Source organism: Aspergillus chevalieri, chromosome 2 (genome assembly GCF_016861735.1).
Source record: "Aspergillus chevalieri M1 DNA, chromosome 2, nearly complete sequence".
Taxonomy (NCBI): Eukaryota; Fungi; Ascomycota; class Eurotiomycetes; order Eurotiales; family Aspergillaceae; genus Aspergillus; species Aspergillus chevalieri.
Genome location: NC_057363.1, coordinates 3072256 through 3088709, shown reverse-complemented (window position 1 = coordinate 3088709; position 16454 = coordinate 3072256). Strand labels below are relative to the sequence as shown.

Below are 16454 nucleotides of genomic sequence, written 5' to 3'. Positions count from 1 at the left end.
CGCTATTGAGTGACAGGACCACTTGGGCAACCCCAAAATTTATCGGCGTTACCCATCCCGTTTCTTCTTCGGTTGTGTACTCCGTACTAGATCTTTGCTAGGCCCAGCCAAGACTGTCTGTCATACCATTCCTTTTCTTTGTCGCTGCACAGCCTCTGCAACGTCTCTTTGATCCTGCTCCAGGGAATGCTAGAAATAGCCTCCCTTCTTTGCAGGGGTAGCAACCAGGGACAAGAAACACCACTGTTTGACAGGCTTGCTACTAGCTACGTACTTAGCTTCTATTATTCTTCTGTAGTAATTACCGGCTGGACCTGCATTTAACTCGCATAATTGTGGTTCAGACGGGTCTCGTGTGGAAATGACGGGCGGACGTGGCTTTGTTCGACCGAAAGAGGGAATAGGAAGGGTAGATGACATCGACCCTGGTTCTCTGGATATCACTGCCTAGTGATCAATCGTTATTGACAGCAGCTATTCTGTTTTACCCTGGTATCGCCTTGAGCCGTAACCAGTAATATTGCCAGAGTGTTCTGCATTACGGCTGCAAGCGTTCTCTGGCTTGTGACAAGACCTCATTTCAAGTTGTCTTCTGTCCTACGTAGGCTTGCGTGGACATGGCTCTTTGCATTATATTGCTATTCGAATCAATTATTACCGCCGTTGCCATCTATATTGATATCGTTAGCCGAGTCTATTTTCTGATGTAATGGATCGTACCGTCCGGACGGGTATTTTAGAGTGGTTTGGTTTAGTTTGTCCCGGCACACAACCACCAGCAACTATCTTTTTTAATGCCTCCAGATCGATCTGAATAGAATGGAATATTAAATAATAATATAGGGGAATGATTGTAGCTCTGTTTAAGCCTGCATTCATTCATGGCACTGCGCGAGGGATGCCGCTGTGGATGGCACGCGTTTCCGGGCCTGCTGCCGCTCCACCTTCTCTCTTCTCTCTGGCTTCTCTCTTTGTCCGCTTCTCTCAATGCAGTTTTTTCCTTCTTCATAATTTGCTTCATAACTCCAGTCCAATTGACAGATCCTCGAGTTCCTATTTGTCTGTTTGCATCTTTGTCCTCATTTCTCCAACTGGTCCTTATATTTCGGTTTTCGGTCTTCTGACTGTCGTTCCCCATCCCTTCCTATCTTTCGTTTGCTGGGACCTCCGTTCTCCAACCTCACATCTTCTCCCTCCCTGGCTGCTTAGGATTTTGTGACTACACCTACATACCCTTCCTCGTGGGTAAATTGTTCGTCTGTTGTGCACTGAATCCAAGCAATGGCCCCCAACCAGCCTCCCAGCTCCGACAAGACCATCCGGAAAATTGACATTGCACAGGTAAGCACGGAACCCAACCAGTGAGGAAACAGGATTTCTTCATTTGGAATGGCAGAATATATTTCAGTTATTTCTGGAATCTGAGGTTCACTTTTCGCTTTCATTTTTGCCTTTGCTTACCAAGTGGCTTCAAATCTAGGTCTCCCTCAGTCTTCAAGATCGGTTAGGCCTCGCCAAAGTCAAGTACCAGAACGGTCGTCTACACAAACTAGACTCTACTCTGAATGAGGACCGGAAGGCACTCTTTCTGGACAGTGACAACAAACCCTCCGACTCCTCGTCTGACCTCTCCCGAAGCCGTTGCGAAACGCCCTTGACATCGCCCCCTTTACATACCTCGACATATTCAAAAGAGTTGCCTCGATCCTCTCGGAATAAGCATGCGGCCACATTCAATTCTCATCTGATGCAGCCTATGCTGTCGGCCAGTCGGAAACGGATAAGGTCGGATTTGAGTCCTGAGCGTGCGGCTAAAACTCCACGGGCTTCCTGGAAGTGTACACATCAGCTGCCTGAATCGTCTCCGGGCTTTAGTCGACGTCCGCGGAATGCTATCCACCACCCACCTCTCCTGTCTGAGAGTGCAACGATGCCGGAGCTCTCGTCGCCTGTCCCGTATCATGCTCATTCGGACGATGAAAATGATCCAGACCTTCCTGTTCACAGTTTCCAGCACGTCGGCTCCATGGTGAGCTCGTCTCCCCCTCGTACTCCGCCGCCCAGACATTCTCGTCAGTCCCGGACTGAGCGAGAACTGCAGAACGAAGATGGTGCGGATCTTCTCCTCTTCTTAGCCAATTCGCCTACTCCGGCAAGAACAGCAGTGAAGACACAGCCGCGGGATTTCCCTCCGTCCACCCCGCCCAGCCAGCATGCTGTATTGCCCGGACTGACACCCACACCTGGTGGAGGTGGACTGTTTGGTAACATTGGGACTCCCAATCAACAATTCAATTTTGCCGATTTTGTCAATGTGACTCCAAGTCCCGCGCAGCCCCCATGGGGCGGTCGTACTCCTGGGGGTCCTACACGAACGCCTCTTGCCGCCAGAGATGCCAGAAGACGGCTTAACTTTGACAACCTAGTACCGCCAAGTGCTGAGAGCCCCAAGAACCGCGAGAAGGGACCGGGTGCGCCCTTACAGCTCGGTGGAGAATTGCGACCTTAGACGTCGTGACCACTCTTTCTCATTTCTTTTCTTTGTCTATTTTCATCGTTACGACTGCTAATGAACCGATCACTTTACATGTACAAATCAGCGGATGTTTTATTTCCGACCACTAGTCTTGCCTGTCGGCAGCACTTCTCATTTTTGCTTCCCATCTTAGGGGTTTCTTGAGGTTTGCGATGCCTTGCGATTTAACCTCGAATTAATCTGCATATATCGACTGCCTGCCATACCCTTTTCCCTATGTTTTGATTCTTGCATATCATTTCCTTTGTGTGGCACGTGATGAAAACCAGTACCCTTTTGTTGTCTATCTTATTATTTGTTGGATTTGATGTCAAAGGTTTGATTTACTACCAGCCACCTCATTTATACCGAGGGACATGAATCTCACATTTTATGACCCATGCATGTCAGACCGGTGGCGCATTGTCTCCAGTTTAGATCGGGACGTTTATTTGAATTTTGTATAGTCATTTTTTATTCCTTTAATTTATGCTGCATGTGAAATAGCCATAAGAGACTGCACAATTACTCGGTAATACAGTATTTTTCCATGCCTGCAAGCCCCTCCACCTCGACCCACCCCAAAATCAAAACAGCTATTGCCCGAGAAAAAAGTTTTTTCCCGACGCGTATCACGCGTTATGTGACGTCATATAAACCAATTTCGCGTTTTTGTTACTTCCTAAAGAAGATTAGTTTCGTCTCGGAAATTTTAGCTCTAGGCTTAGGCTTTGAAACCTTTCCGGATTTGGAATGGATCTAGATCTGTTATGGGGAAGAGCACGTGATACTAATCAGTATGATACATTGTTTTCATGGACCGATCGCCTATATATAACGGCAGAAAAACTAACAGAACAATTATTCCATCTCCATTTCATTGCTAGCAGGCTCGGGCTCTCCTTCTGACCTCGACCTCTCCACTTGCTTCCTCCACAAAACCGCCAAATCATCACCCGTACTCGCCTCTTCAACAGACTTATCCTCCCTCACCTTCAAAAATCTCGGAAACCGCAAACTCAGCCCCCGTTCCTCACTCACCAGCCCAACCGCAGCGCGATATGTCGGGCTCAGCGTGATATCCGCAAACGCCATCTCCCAGACCTCCTGCGGTTCAAACCACACGTCCGGTTCACCGGGGTACTCAACGTAGCTGGGTCTGGAGATGAGGTTTGTCGACCCCTCGGCGTACTTTTCTTTATTGGCCAAGTAAAATCTATCCGTGAAGCCGGACATGCATTTCGTTACTGCCTCCAAGCTGCCGGAGTCTGGGTTCCGGACGGCGAGGAGGATCGGCGACCACCATTTTGCTTTGCGGCCTTGGCCGTGCCAGCCTGCGACGGGGATTAGGTCGAGCGTCTCGGAGGAGGTGGTGTAGTCCTTTTTGACTTTGAGCCAGGAGTCGAGGCGTTTGTCGGGTTCGTAGGTGGAGAGGAGGGGTTTGCGACGGGTGGATTTTTCTTTGGGTTGAGTTTGGGTTTTGGACTTTTCTTCTTCTTCGGACTTGAGGTAAGGTTCTGCGGTGGTAAGGTCATTGCTGGGAATTTCTTCGGTTTGGGGGTTGATCGATAGTGGGTCGGTGTTGTCGAGGACTTTGACCATGATGCCTTCGCATTTGACATCTGTGGCGCTTTTGAAGAATTCGAGGACTGTTTCCGAGTCGGCGGATGTCGCGTCGAGGCTTTTGACCCATGTGAATTGGTTTGAGGTCTCAACGAATAAGCTACGGAGGAATTCTCGTCGTTCGCGGAATGGTCGGTCGAGTAGTGGTTCGCCGTTTAGGTACATCAGGTCGAACGCGAAGAGACAAACGTTGACTTTGATATCTCCGATTTCAACATTCTTCTTTGCTCGATTCGCAAGGATTTGAAATGGCAGTAGTTCCCCAGTCTCACGGTTTACGGCAACGACCTCTCCTTCGAGAATGAAGCTCGAAACGCTTTCTCCCCGGATTTGCGGGGCTAATGATACCAGATCTGGGTACTTGTCCGTCATTTGCTCTAAATGGCGAGAGAAGATGGATACCTTCCCACTTTCGTCACAATGAACTTGGGCCCGTTGCCCGTCGTATTTGTATTCGCAGCTGAAATCTCTCCCTTGTAATTTGGTCAACATCTCTGACAGGTCTCTTGTAATGCTGCCCAGCATTGGTCTCAATGGGATATGCATCTGCAAACCACATCGCACTAGAAGCTCTCCAGATGCCCCAATCTCGAGAAGACAAGGGACAAGGTCGTTATAGTTCGGGTGTCTTGCGTGAGAAGCTTTGACGATTTCTTCTGCGTGAGTATAAATCTCGGATAGCTCCCCTTTCTTGAGATGTGCCAGGTCCTGTTGAGGACGGACGCTGAACTCTGCGCCCGTGGGCTTGGAATGTACAACCGCCCGCGCCAGCGCAATGAGCATGGTTGTCTTTACAGCGCCAATACGGAGGTTCTGCACGAGCGTCCGGACAATGTAGCGACTCTCTTCCGCGCCGCGCGCATCTTGTAGCAACTTTTCGACAATTCTTTGTTTCGTTTCTTGACTCCCTTGCCCTTTGCTCGCAGCAATCCTCAGAAGTGACTGGTATACCCCCTTGATCTTTAAGGGTTTCGGTCTTGCCAATGTGAAAGTCTGCTTTTTCTTCGCTTCAAATGCCACATCACCGGCATCTCCATGTCTATTGTAGAGCGCCTTGAGCCCTTGACTAGTCAACCCATAGACTTTCTTCAGCGCCTTGGATATTGACGAGCCTCCAAGGCCAAGCTCGATCTCTTCATACGGAGGCGATATTGAGTTCGTTGCGAGCCATACAGCTGGGAGAACGCTGCTGGGATCTCCCTCAATCAGAACCCGAAGGAAATTGACCAGCGTGTCGACAATCCGAATCCGACTGGTCGTCGCATTTGCCAGGACAAAAGCCCTCGTTAATAGAGCATACGTCGCATCTCCTCCTTCTGCAGCCCAATGCGATTGCAGTTGGTTTGCGTATTTCGCTGCGTCGAAGCTCAACGGACTCTGGTCCAAGGGCATTGAGAGGGAGATTGTATCTTCCGTGCCTGCGGATGACTGTAGTGAAAGTGTGTTTTTCTTTTGGGCCTTAGATTTTGGCTCTTCTATTGATGTGATTGGGGGCGTTGTAGTACTACTAGTAGTACGTTCGGGATCTTGCGTTGTTGAAGCTGGGGAGCTTTCCTCTTCATTCCAGTCTTTTTGAAGCTTGCGAGCAAGTGCTTCATCTGAAAGTGTCTGCCCTGTATCATGAGCCGTTCCATCTAATTGATTTTCTGCTTGCTCTGCCTTCTTGGTCGCTTGGCCCTGGAAGAATGACGCTATGCTCCGCGTTTGCTGCGGAGTGAATTCTGGGGCATTTCTCTTACGCTTCTTTGCGGGGCTGGACATCACATTTAATGATCGATAATAACCAGAATAAGGATAAATATTTAAGGAATAAGAAGTATTAATTGAGTGGTTGTCGCGAAAGATGTAGTATTTCGTCACCGGCCCGAATAAAAGACGGCGGTGATCGTTTGGCGACGACACCTTGCTTTGCCTCGGGATTCCTTCCTCCAAGTTCCAACCATATAAACATCAACAATGGCGGCGACGCCGGCTTTGTCGTCACATGAACGAACGCGAGTCGAAGACTATCTCAACGACAAGATTCAGGTCTCTGGGGACTTTGAGAGTCTGGACTCTTTGCTCAACAGTTTGCGGGCCCAGCATGAGCTTCAACGGAAACAGGTACTTCCCTACCTATTGTTCTTGACATTGTTCCCTTATTTCCTCTTGGCTAATCCATAAATCATAGTTAGCAGAAGCGCAAGAAGTCCTTTCGATTGCCACTACAGCCTCCAATGACCACGTCGAAGCCACTCGAAAACGAGCCGAAGCGTTCAACGAGGAACAAGCGGACATCGACAGGCGCTTGAGAGCCATCACGAAATCGGACGCCAGCGATGAAGCCGCGCATAGGTTTGAAGCATCAATGAACAAGCTGCGACGGTTAGAGATATCACGGGGATATGTTGCTTTGCTCAAGGAGTCGGATGAGTTGAGGTACTTCAGTCTCTTGTTTCCCCGCGGAGGTTATCGGTGATGGCTAACTGAGGTCGAATATAGCAAGGAAGCTTTGAAGAATATATCCTCGACGCCGCAACTCGCCTTGGAGCCGCACGCCCGATTGAAGAATATCGTTTCGTCGCTGAAAGCCGCGCAGCCCGCCGCCGAAGGAGCCGCCCCTCACTTGGTCGACTATGTCGAGAAGCTTGTGACGGGATTGGGAGAGCATATGAAACAGGACTTCACCAGCCGACTACAGAAGAACCTCGAGCAGATGAAATGGCCGTCGAAAGACCTACAACTTTCCGAGGATTTGTTGGCACAGTGGAGGAGTAATCTGGAATTGCTGCTGGGCTTGCAGACGCCGTATGGGCTCCTCTCATTCAGGACCGCATGTGGGATATCTTCTGACTTGGATCTATCAGGGATTTGCAAGGGCGCGATGTTTCTAGTGAACAATTTGGTCTTGAACCTCCGATTCTACTTCCATTGGAAGTGATGGTACACCCGCTCGAGCTTCGATTCAAGTACCACTTCAGCGGCGACAAGCCAACCAACAGGCTTGACAAGGTATGGAATACCAAACACTGTGGTTAAGTAGATTCAGTCTAACGGGCCATCATAGCCTGAATATTTCCTAGCTCATGTTTTGGACTTGATGAACACCTACGGCGGCTTCTTCGCTTCTTACCTTCAACCCATCTTCGATGAGAGAGCCCAGATTGTCGGACCTGACCTGGAATGGAACTTTTGCAACGCACCTCATGCCTTCATCACGGCCCTTCTACCAATGATTAGACAGAAGACCAAGACTCTCCTTCCACAGATTTCGAATCATCCTCAATTGCTCAGTCACTTTGTCCACGAACTGATGAACTTCGACACCGGAGTCCGCGAATCGTGGAACTATCTGCCAGATCCTTATTCCAACGATAACTGGAAGGGAATTACCTGGGAAGTTTTAACAAAACAAGGCTGGTTTGGCCGCTGGCTCGAGGTTGAAAAGGACTTTGCGCTGGCACGCTATAAGGACATCATCGATACACCAGACAGTGGGCATATTGATTACGAAGGGGTAGAGATATCAGCTACCAAACCGACGAAAGCTGCTATTCGTGTGAACGACTTACTCGAAACGATAACTGATCGATACCAGCCATTGACCTCATTCGGTCAGAAGCTGCGCTTCCTCATCGATATTCAGATCACTATCTTTGACCAATTCCACGAACGATTGGGCTCTGCGCTAGAGGCCTATCTCGCCATGACATCAACAATTGGTCGTACGGTGCAGGGGTCAGAAAGACAAGCCAGTGTTGAGGGTGTCGCGGGATTGGAACGACTCTGCAGGGTATTCGGAAGCGCGGAATATCTGGAAAAGAAAATGGAAGATTGGAGCAATGATGTGTTCTTCGTCGAGCTTTGGACAGAGCTCCAAGAACGCGTCAAACAGAACAAGAACAACAAACACCTAACCGGCGATATGTCCGTTGCAGACGTCGCATCTCGCACCTCACAAGCCGTTGCATTTGGGCAGGCCAAGGACGACCAATCTGACTCCGACGGCGCTCTCTTTGACGAGACAGCCTCCGCCTATCGCCGCCTCAGACTCCAGTCCGAATCCATCATAACATCCACCATAACTTCGAACACGCTCTCTGCCCTGAAACCCTATTCCCGAGTCTCGACATGGACGACACTTTCAACTGGGTCCTCTTCCTCTCTACCTCCATCCGCCGATCTAGCACCGGCAATGAGAACACTGTCTACAAACATTTCCTTTCTCTCCCGCGCATTGGGAGTAGCTCCGCTCCGACGCATCACCCGCCAGGTCCTTATCCCAATCCAGAACTTCATCTGGGGCAACATTCTCATGAGAAACACCTTTTCAGCCGCGGGAGCGTTACAGCTGGTCAGCGATGTAGACCATCTATGCAGCGTCGTGGACTCTTCTCTCGGATCGATAGGCCACGCAGGTGATTCGATCCGGATGATGAAGAAACTCAACGAGGGTCTCCTGCTTCTTGGATTGGATGCGCAGAAGCAAGATGAGGGCGAAACACCGGAAGACGAGAAAGAAGCAGGGCGAGTTGGCCTCTGGGACGTTGAAAAAAGGCTATTCAAGGATAACGAAAGTGCGAGGGAGATGCTCGCTGAGTTGGAAATTGAGAACCTGACTGAGGCTGAAGCACGGACTGTGCTCGAGAAGAGGGTTGAGATCGCTAGCTAGCTTGCATTGAGGGGAGTATATTCATTTCCATTTGCTCCATTTAACGATGTGACGGTTAGCAGGCGGCCATTTTAGGAGTCCTGCTAACCAACTCCCGTCTTAGCATCAGGTGAGCGTATTCCCACGGCCATGGGCTTTCCCTCCACGCGAGGCGATGGGTTTCATGTCCTTGACGCTAGTTTCAAAATGGACCTTTTGTTGCTCTTTGTTCGATATCACCTACCTAAACGCTTTCGCTGCGGTCGCTGTGGAGGGGAGCTGTTTTTGGCTCCTCCCTCAATTATCATGTTCTTTCCAGTTATAAGTCCCATCATGCCGACTCTGTCCTTCCCTGCTTCCATCCTTCCTCCCATGAGCATCTCTTGCAGCACTTCCTGTCCATCTGAAGTCTGTTCTTATCTACAAAACTGCTGTTATCCTCACCTTCTTTATCTCCTACTCCAGGCTTTCCTTTATTTATATTAATAGGTCACATTCTAGAAGCTTCCGTAACAAGAGTATGTCACGGCCTTGGAATAGAAGATAATAATGAATCGATGCCTATCTAGACTATTGTAGCCATCGACGAGAATATCGAATCTGGAGGAGAAAAGAGAAGAGAAAATCTATCTACAGGAAATGGGGGCTTTCATCTACATGATGTGTGGCCGTGCTAGGTACTTTCTTGGTTTGCTCAGATGGCGGCATTTGTTGATATCAGCCACCAAGTGGTGTTGAAGCGCTGAACCATCACAGGCTGCTACATCTGACTTCCAGTTGCTCAGCATGTTGCTATTTAACATAGTGTCTTCAATGCTTGCTAGAGGTGTCATAGCCCTTCGTAGGAATCTAGGGCAAGATCTTTCCTACTCAATTGTATATCTCCTTTCTTGTTCAGGAAGACATTGCTGTTAACTGAGCGACATGTTGGCGCTGTTTGTATGGCGTTGAGCTGTCACACTTGGAATGAATATAAATGAGACCATTTAGAGTCTCTCTGCAAACAGTGGCTATATCTGCCTCACTGAAATCCACAATCTCTGCCAAGCAGCCTAGGTGAATAGCCAGGTGCATGTACTCACAGACTGAACAAATTGAGCTGTGAGAAGCTTTCTCAATACTATACATACAGAATCTGATCCCCTTTTACCAGAAGTCAGCGAAGTTGCCTTGCTAAGTCACATGACATGCTTGATTCCTTTGTGTTAATCTGTTTTCTTTGTTCTGTTTTAGGGCCAGGACCCCTTGCACATTAAATAGTTCAATGCTGGCAGACACAGCGTTCTTTCTTCTTTACTCCTCCTCATGCTAGTATTTCGCAAGATAGTTTACCAATATATTTTATATTGAACGGGACCGTCACAGGTTCCAGGCTTCTTCAAAAATTTATGGAGGTTTATGCCAACGGGACTTTCTGCAAGTCTTTCATTGAAAGCCTTGGTATTTTTTGTCATACTTGTAACTAAGAAGAATATAGAGCTGATACTGAGCAGGTAATCAACTCTTAATGATGACATTTACTTCCAATCAGGTCTCTGGAATCTTGGGTTGAATAAACAGCTGTTTCCTTTCAGTGTCGCAAACCTCCAAAGGCGAGTGCCCGGGCACACAACAATTGCTATAGTAAGTTTCAGCCCGCTAATGCCCAGTCAACAGTCATTAGTTCATAATTCCCAGAACAGTTTAGTTGCACGATTATGATGCAAATTAAGATACTTCTGCCAAACTGTTTGGTGTCACAATCAATCAGATATTCTACCGCGAACCCAAACCATTTGGCATCTGCACTAAACAGAATGATTATTTAGCCCAATATAAGACAGCAATTTAATTTCTAGGCTTGCATCTCCATTACCCTCCACTTCTTCCGTCCTAAGAATTCTTTAAGGAAGTTTGCTGCCTAGATAGCCCCAGCACAGAAGCTTGATCCACCCTTTGGCTTGCCTATTCGCAGGTAGGTCGACCATCGTACCCAGGACAACCGTCTCATTGATTCCAGTGCAGCAAGACACATGGGAATGTGAATTTATTAAGCATGGCTCACCATATGACCGGCATGATTGACTGTTTGTTGGCTTAGGTCGCTCATGGAGGGGAATTGACTCCAATGAGTTCAAAGATGGGTCGCCAGTTGGATACATCAGCCATTGCAATACTGAAGGGAAAGAGATCTCTGTTTATCATTTTTTTCCCAAATTCACACCCTAGCTTTGATTGCCAGGGAGATCTGTGTTGCCAGAGGCAGCATTTACTTTTATTGTAAGCATTGGGGAATCACATTGAATGAGATTGAACAACTTTGGCCAGTATGTCAACTGTCACAGGCTTGGAAGCTAGCAAATAAAATGAAGAATATTCATATCTAGACTAGGTAGGCTAACTATGAGAATATCAAATCTGGGGAGGAAAGTAAAAAGAAAATCTATCTAGGAGTCTTATAGGTGTTTGTGCGATCTTGCTATTGCTCTGTTTGTCTTCATTGCCCGGTTGGTCCTGTTTGGCCTGCTGATATTGTTTGTCCATATTGGCATTAGTACAGCATTGAGTGTTGAACTATCACAAAGTGGATAGCTCAATTACAAATGAAGTGACAGTAACAAGGTCTCAATGTCTCAATTGTTCAGATGACTCGTTGGCCACTCTGTAGCTGAAGGGGGCGAAGAGAGGGGAGAGAATGGCGCCATACTGGAAAAGGGCAATCATCAGGTAATGCGGCATCTTAATGAGAGGGCAGTGCACCGGGCGAGGCAGACAGGAGGGGAAAAAAGGGAAGAGAAAGTGCGTGGTCCTTTGAGGTAGAGATTTCAGGCTTTTATAAATGCAACAGATGCGGTGCTATCCCTGATATAGTAGGCGCCATACCACAAATGGCATTGGTATTCCTATGACGGCAGGCAGTAGGGCTCGGCAGACGCGTGGTTCAATGGGAGCCGTTTCTGGCGCCCCGCTAACCGTCACAACAGATACTCGATAAATGTTTGAGATATCCAAGAGGTTCTAAGGCTTCAATATGTACATGCACTTCGTCTATAGGACAATAAGCAACATACTTAATCGATGTCAATATAATCAATCAGGGAACACTTCCCGTATAACCAAGATCTAAGGCGTATAAACAAGAATTATGTACCAAAATGACCAAAATAACAGAGGGGCAAAGAATCTAGGGATGAACCACAGGGCCATGGCCCCTCTCACCAGGTCTCCTGTGAACCCCAGCCGGGACAGCAGAAGCAGCAGCATCTACCTTGAGCTTCTCAACAACAGCAGGCCCTGTCCTCTCAATGGCCCGCACAAGCGCCTCGACGGTTTCACTAGTCGTGGTGACATTGACAACACAGCGGAAGAACTTCCCATTACCCACAGCATCCGCATCGCCGCTGGGCGGCGCATAATCAACCATGAAACCCTTATCCACGATAGCCTTTGTCACCTGCTCAGTAATCTTGCTATTCTGCTGACCGCGCTTCTCCTCGTTAGATACAACGCCCGCAGCAGAGCGCGGATAGACGAAGTCCTTTCCAGGAGCATAGTAGAAGCAGACCTGCAGACACGGCGGCGGGTTCTCGCTGATGAGGACGAAGTTGGGGTTCTGCTCAACAATGCTGGCCAGATGTGCTGCGACGTCGCAGGCGGAGTCGATTTGTGACTCGTAGCCTTCCGTTCCATAGTATGTCCAACCTAGGAAGAGTTTGAGGGAGTCTGCGCGGCGGCCACATTGGAGGGTAAGATCAGCCAGGTCCCAGACTTCGGGGGAGTCGATTGCGACATCTGACTGGACGGGCCCGCCGTCGTTGGCCTCGTCCTCTTCGTTATTGTGGAACAAATAACCGGCCGGGAGGGTGTTGGCTTTGTGGAATTGGCGGAGATCGGAGGCTAGAAGGTATGAACAGGTAACGGGCACTCCCAGCATCTTGTGCGGGTTGATAGCAATACTGTCTGCCTTTTCAGCGCCGGCGAGCTTCTGCTTCTGGCGCTTCGAGAAGGCAAAAGAGCCTCCCCAGGAGCCGTCAACATGGAACCATAACCGGTACTTCTTGCAAATGGCAGAGATTTCGTTGAAGGGATCAAACGATCCCATGACAGTTGTTCCTGCTGTAGCGTTGACATAGAACGGCGTGCGGCCCTCGTCAAGGGCCTTCTGCACCAGCTTCTCCAACTCAGCAGGAATCATCCGGCCTTGCTTGTCGATGGGTACCGCCCAGGCAGCATTGCTGCCCAGTCCCAGCATCTGCGCCGCCTTCTCGATACTATAATGGCCATGGGCGCTGGTGAACAGAACGAATTTATATCCTCCATTACCCTCCGTCTTGGTATCGGGGAATAGGTTGTTGCGCGCAATGACAATCGAGGTCGTATTCGAAGCAGAACCACCTTGGACCGAGATACCACCAGCATAGGGACCATCAAGTCCAAATAGCGAAGCCAATTGCTGTCCGGTGTGTTTCTCGATGACCGTCAACGCCGGCGAAACCTGATAGACATGCACGTTTGTGTTGAGAGTCGCCAAAATCAATTCTGAAGCAACACCGGGAGCGTTTGTCGATGCGTAGAGCTTATCCAGGAAGCCCTGGTGCCAGGTGTTGACCGAGTATCGGAGGACCTTACGGAGCACTTGGATCAGACCCTCTTGTCTGGTGCCCTTCTGTGGCAATTCGAGTTGTAGGATATTCCGCAGTTCCTCAGGCTTCTTGTAATCCACTAGTGACGTGCTCGGATGTGTTATATCTCCATTTTTTATCTTGCTGAAGCCGTTCGATCCGTTCGTTGCGTGTTCATGGTTGGAGGGGTTCTCGTCTGCGGACTGAATGAATGGGATCAAGAGGTCTTCGACTGCATTGAGGAGCTGCGCACAAATTCATTGTCAGCTGGTGAACTGTTGGTGAGAAATTTTTGGTATTGAGACCGTGGAGGGGCTCCAATTGGTGATCTGCATTCATTTCAACACCGCGCAAAAGACAGAAAAAAAAGTTGACTCACATCCCGCACTTCCTCGGCGCGACTTGACGGAGCGGATACTGACATATATGGCAGAGTCAATTGCTCAGAAAAAGCAGTAAGAATGGCAATTCAAAAGAAAAAAGAAAAAAAAAAAAAAAGAGGGAGAGAGAGAGAGGGAATGAGAATGGCCAGAGATGGTGGAAAGATATGAATATTTGGTCCATCTTCGGCGATGGCTTCGGCGATGGCGACAGTCCCCGGGAACCTGACATCATCGCCCCGGGTTTTAAGATAGGAATCTACTTTTATGTTGAAGAGAATGGGATATCTTGATAATGAAGAATGAAAGTTCGATCTTGGAATATTGACGATGCTTTTATAGTTACACAATATACACCAATTATGCAGGAAGAACATTTATACATATGCAGCGCAAATCTAATGCAACCATATCTACGACTTCGTAGCAACCGGCTTTTGACCACCTTCTTTCTTCTTGGCCTCGTCATCAGCCTTAGCCGCAAATCGAGCCCGTGCCAATTCGATTTTAGACTTGGGCCGTTCTCCTTGGCCAGTTCCGTTGCCTTCAGACTGTTGGTCCCGTCCCTTTGCCTTAGCTGCCCATTCGCCTCGTCGTCGTTTGTAGAGGTCCATGGACCAATTGCGCCAGACAGCTCGGCCAACGAAAGAATCACGAAGAGCCATTTCGTGCTGTGACAGTTCTTGCGCCAGGCGCTCCTTCACGAAGAACAGGTCCTTCGTGCCTTGCCACAATGTGTCGATTACGTGCGATCCGCTGCTGTGCAGAGCGAGTTCTTCCATATGCCCGTAAAAGCGGGTGGTGAATGGTCGTCGGAATTGACGAGTGGATGTTGACTGTGTAAGCGCCTGTTGTAGGACTCGAGAGGCTGTAGGGTCTTTTGCGATCTGAAGGAGCAATTCCGGCGATAGCGAGTTCAGACTGGAGAAGACCAATTGGCTGAGAGGACCGGGAACGGTCAGCATTGCCTGCGCAAGCAAGGAGCCATGTAACTTTTCAGCAGCAGAGGTTTGAGTGGGACCCTGCTGTTGCTGTTGCTCCTCTGATTCTTCTCCATTTTCCTGCGCCGTGCTTTCGAGTTTGAGCATCTGTTTCAGCCGGGTAGCCGGGTCCTTGTCGTACGAATTCTCTAATGCACGTGCCAGTGGTTCAGTGTTGACTCCACGCACCAGACAACGCTCAATCAACATTTTGGGGACAACCAGTCGGGAGCGTTCGATGAGTCCAGGCATTTCAGGGATGATCGATTCCATGGCTTGTTGGAGATCATCCTTTCCAAGCCGTTCCAAAGCCCGGAGCACAACGTATCCGGCAGTCATGTTTCGCGCAAGAGAGCCAATGCGCTCGCGAATGATGTTCTTGTAGAGAATTTTATAAAGCTTTCCCGGCATATACCGTACAATGGTCTCGAGCAAACGAGAGCCAACGGGATCATAGAGCAGGCCCTTAATGAACGAAGCGCTTTCCGATCCTTCGTTGAGGTTCTCATCTGGGATCAATCTCCTTGTTATCGAGTTGATCTCCTTGGCATTCGACTTGCCGAAATGCGATAGTTCCAGATACACCAAAACCTGAAGAATAGGATTCCCAACTGGATGGGTGGCCAATGCGCGAAGATATGTATCATCAAGCACAGACACCATGTCTTTCATGATCTTCTTCAATGTCTCCTCGAATGATTCGGGAACGTTCCGCTTCTGCGCAATGGTACTATCATCCTGCGTCTCAGCTGTTGGTATACCGTGTTTTTCTTTCTTCCGACTTGCGACAACCGAGTCATTCGATGCGACATCGACGGGCTCGCCTGCCAGGACAAGCAGGAGTACTCTGATAGTATGCGATGCGAAACGTTCCGTCAACAGGTAGCCCCAGTTTCCCTCCAACTCTTCGACAACACCCATGAACATCTCAGCCAGCGTCCGCTGTGGTTCGTCCTCCTCATCCTCCTCCATTTCATCAGCCTCCTTGTTCTTCTTTGGCTTGCTGGTTTTCTGCGTCACACCGGGTGCCGCGTGAACGAATAGCGTCTCGCAACAGTGACTCGCGAATCGGTGCTGGACGAGATGCAGGAAATGGCCGTTGAACTTATCAAAGAGTCTCCGGACCTGACGGATATCGGAACTAGAAATCAATTTCTCCACGAGACGCGAGCAAGATTGACTGCATGCCAGCTTCAACTCTTTCCCCTTGGCCTCTCTATAGACACTCTCAACGAATAACCTCCGCTCTTCCGCATCCTGGAACTGGTTCAATTCCAATATTTCGTTCGCCTGCGAGAAATATTCCTGCTCCTGCGTATCGAGAAGACCATAAAATGGCATGTCATTATTGGGTTGTTGCTCGTTATCGTAGTTTTCGTCTAGGGGAATGTAATCTGGTGCTTCTTGCATGGGCGCATCTTCGACTTCGTCGCCGGATTTCAGACGCTTCGGCGCGAAGTCTTCGGGCGCATCGTCGCGCTTTCGTTTCGAAACTTCCTTCTTGGATTTCTCCTCCGCGCGACGACCTCTCTTTTGCTTTTCGCGAGGCATTATGAGTGATGGGTTACGTGTTGCAAGTGGTGAGTTCCGAGGATTGCAATCGTTTTACTCTTTTTTCGCTTTTTTTCTTTGATAAGCGGTGGCTCAAGCGTCTTCCGCGGAGAGATTGTTTGATTTGTTTGCATTCAATTAGAGTACATTCATAATGGCTACTAATTATACACT

At 48.9% G+C, this 16454-nt stretch overlaps 6 protein-coding genes across 6 annotated transcripts; 3 read left to right on the top strand and 3 right to left on the bottom strand.

The window, feature by feature from the left end:
* Positions 1-847: 847 nt before the first annotated feature.
* ACHE_21089A (uncharacterized protein) lies at positions 848-1219 on the top strand (the record flags this gene model as incomplete). The annotated part of the gene is made up of 1 exon (XM_043285464.1): positions 848-1219. One exon carries the CDS (start codon positions 848-850, stop codon positions 1217-1219), a length of 372 nt encoding a protein of 123 aa, XP_043134153.1.
* Positions 1220-1281: 62 nt separating this feature from the next.
* On the top strand, positions 1282-2509 carry ACHE_21088A (uncharacterized protein; the record flags this gene model as incomplete). The annotated part of the gene is made up of 2 exons (XM_043285462.1): positions 1282-1341; positions 1481-2509. 2 exons carry the CDS (start codon positions 1282-1284, stop codon positions 2507-2509), a joined length of 1089 nt encoding a protein of 362 aa, XP_043134152.1.
* Positions 2510-3376: 867 nt separating this feature from the next.
* On the bottom strand, positions 3377-5899 carry ACHE_21087S (putative DNA ligase I; the record flags this gene model as incomplete). Its single annotated transcript, XM_043285461.1, has 1 exon — positions 3377-5899. One exon carries the CDS (start codon positions 5897-5899, stop codon positions 3377-3379), a length of 2523 nt encoding a protein of 840 aa, XP_043134151.1.
* A 195-nt stretch (positions 5900-6094) lies between these two features.
* On the top strand, positions 6095-8789 carry ACHE_21086A (RINT-1 family protein; the record flags this gene model as incomplete). The annotated part of the gene is made up of 5 exons (XM_043285460.1): positions 6095-6241; positions 6309-6556; positions 6620-6925; positions 6985-7129; positions 7185-8789. The coding sequence occupies 5 exons, from the start codon at positions 6095-6097 to the stop codon at positions 8787-8789; spliced, it is 2451 nt and encodes an 816-aa protein (XP_043134150.1).
* Positions 8790-11931: 3142 nt separating this feature from the next.
* Positions 11932-13793, bottom strand: ACHE_21085S (pyridoxal phosphate-dependent decarboxylase family protein; the record flags this gene model as incomplete). Its single annotated transcript, XM_043285459.1, has 2 exons — positions 11932-13614; positions 13749-13793. 2 exons carry the CDS (start codon positions 13791-13793, stop codon positions 11932-11934), a joined length of 1728 nt encoding a protein of 575 aa, XP_043134149.1.
* A 369-nt stretch (positions 13794-14162) lies between these two features.
* nop9 (RNA-binding RNA processing protein NOP9) lies at positions 14163-16280 on the bottom strand (the record flags this gene model as incomplete). Its single annotated transcript, XM_043285458.1, has 1 exon — positions 14163-16280. The coding sequence occupies one exon, from the start codon at positions 16278-16280 to the stop codon at positions 14163-14165; it is 2118 nt and encodes a 705-aa protein (XP_043134148.1).
* Between the last annotated feature and the right edge of the window lie 174 nt (positions 16281-16454).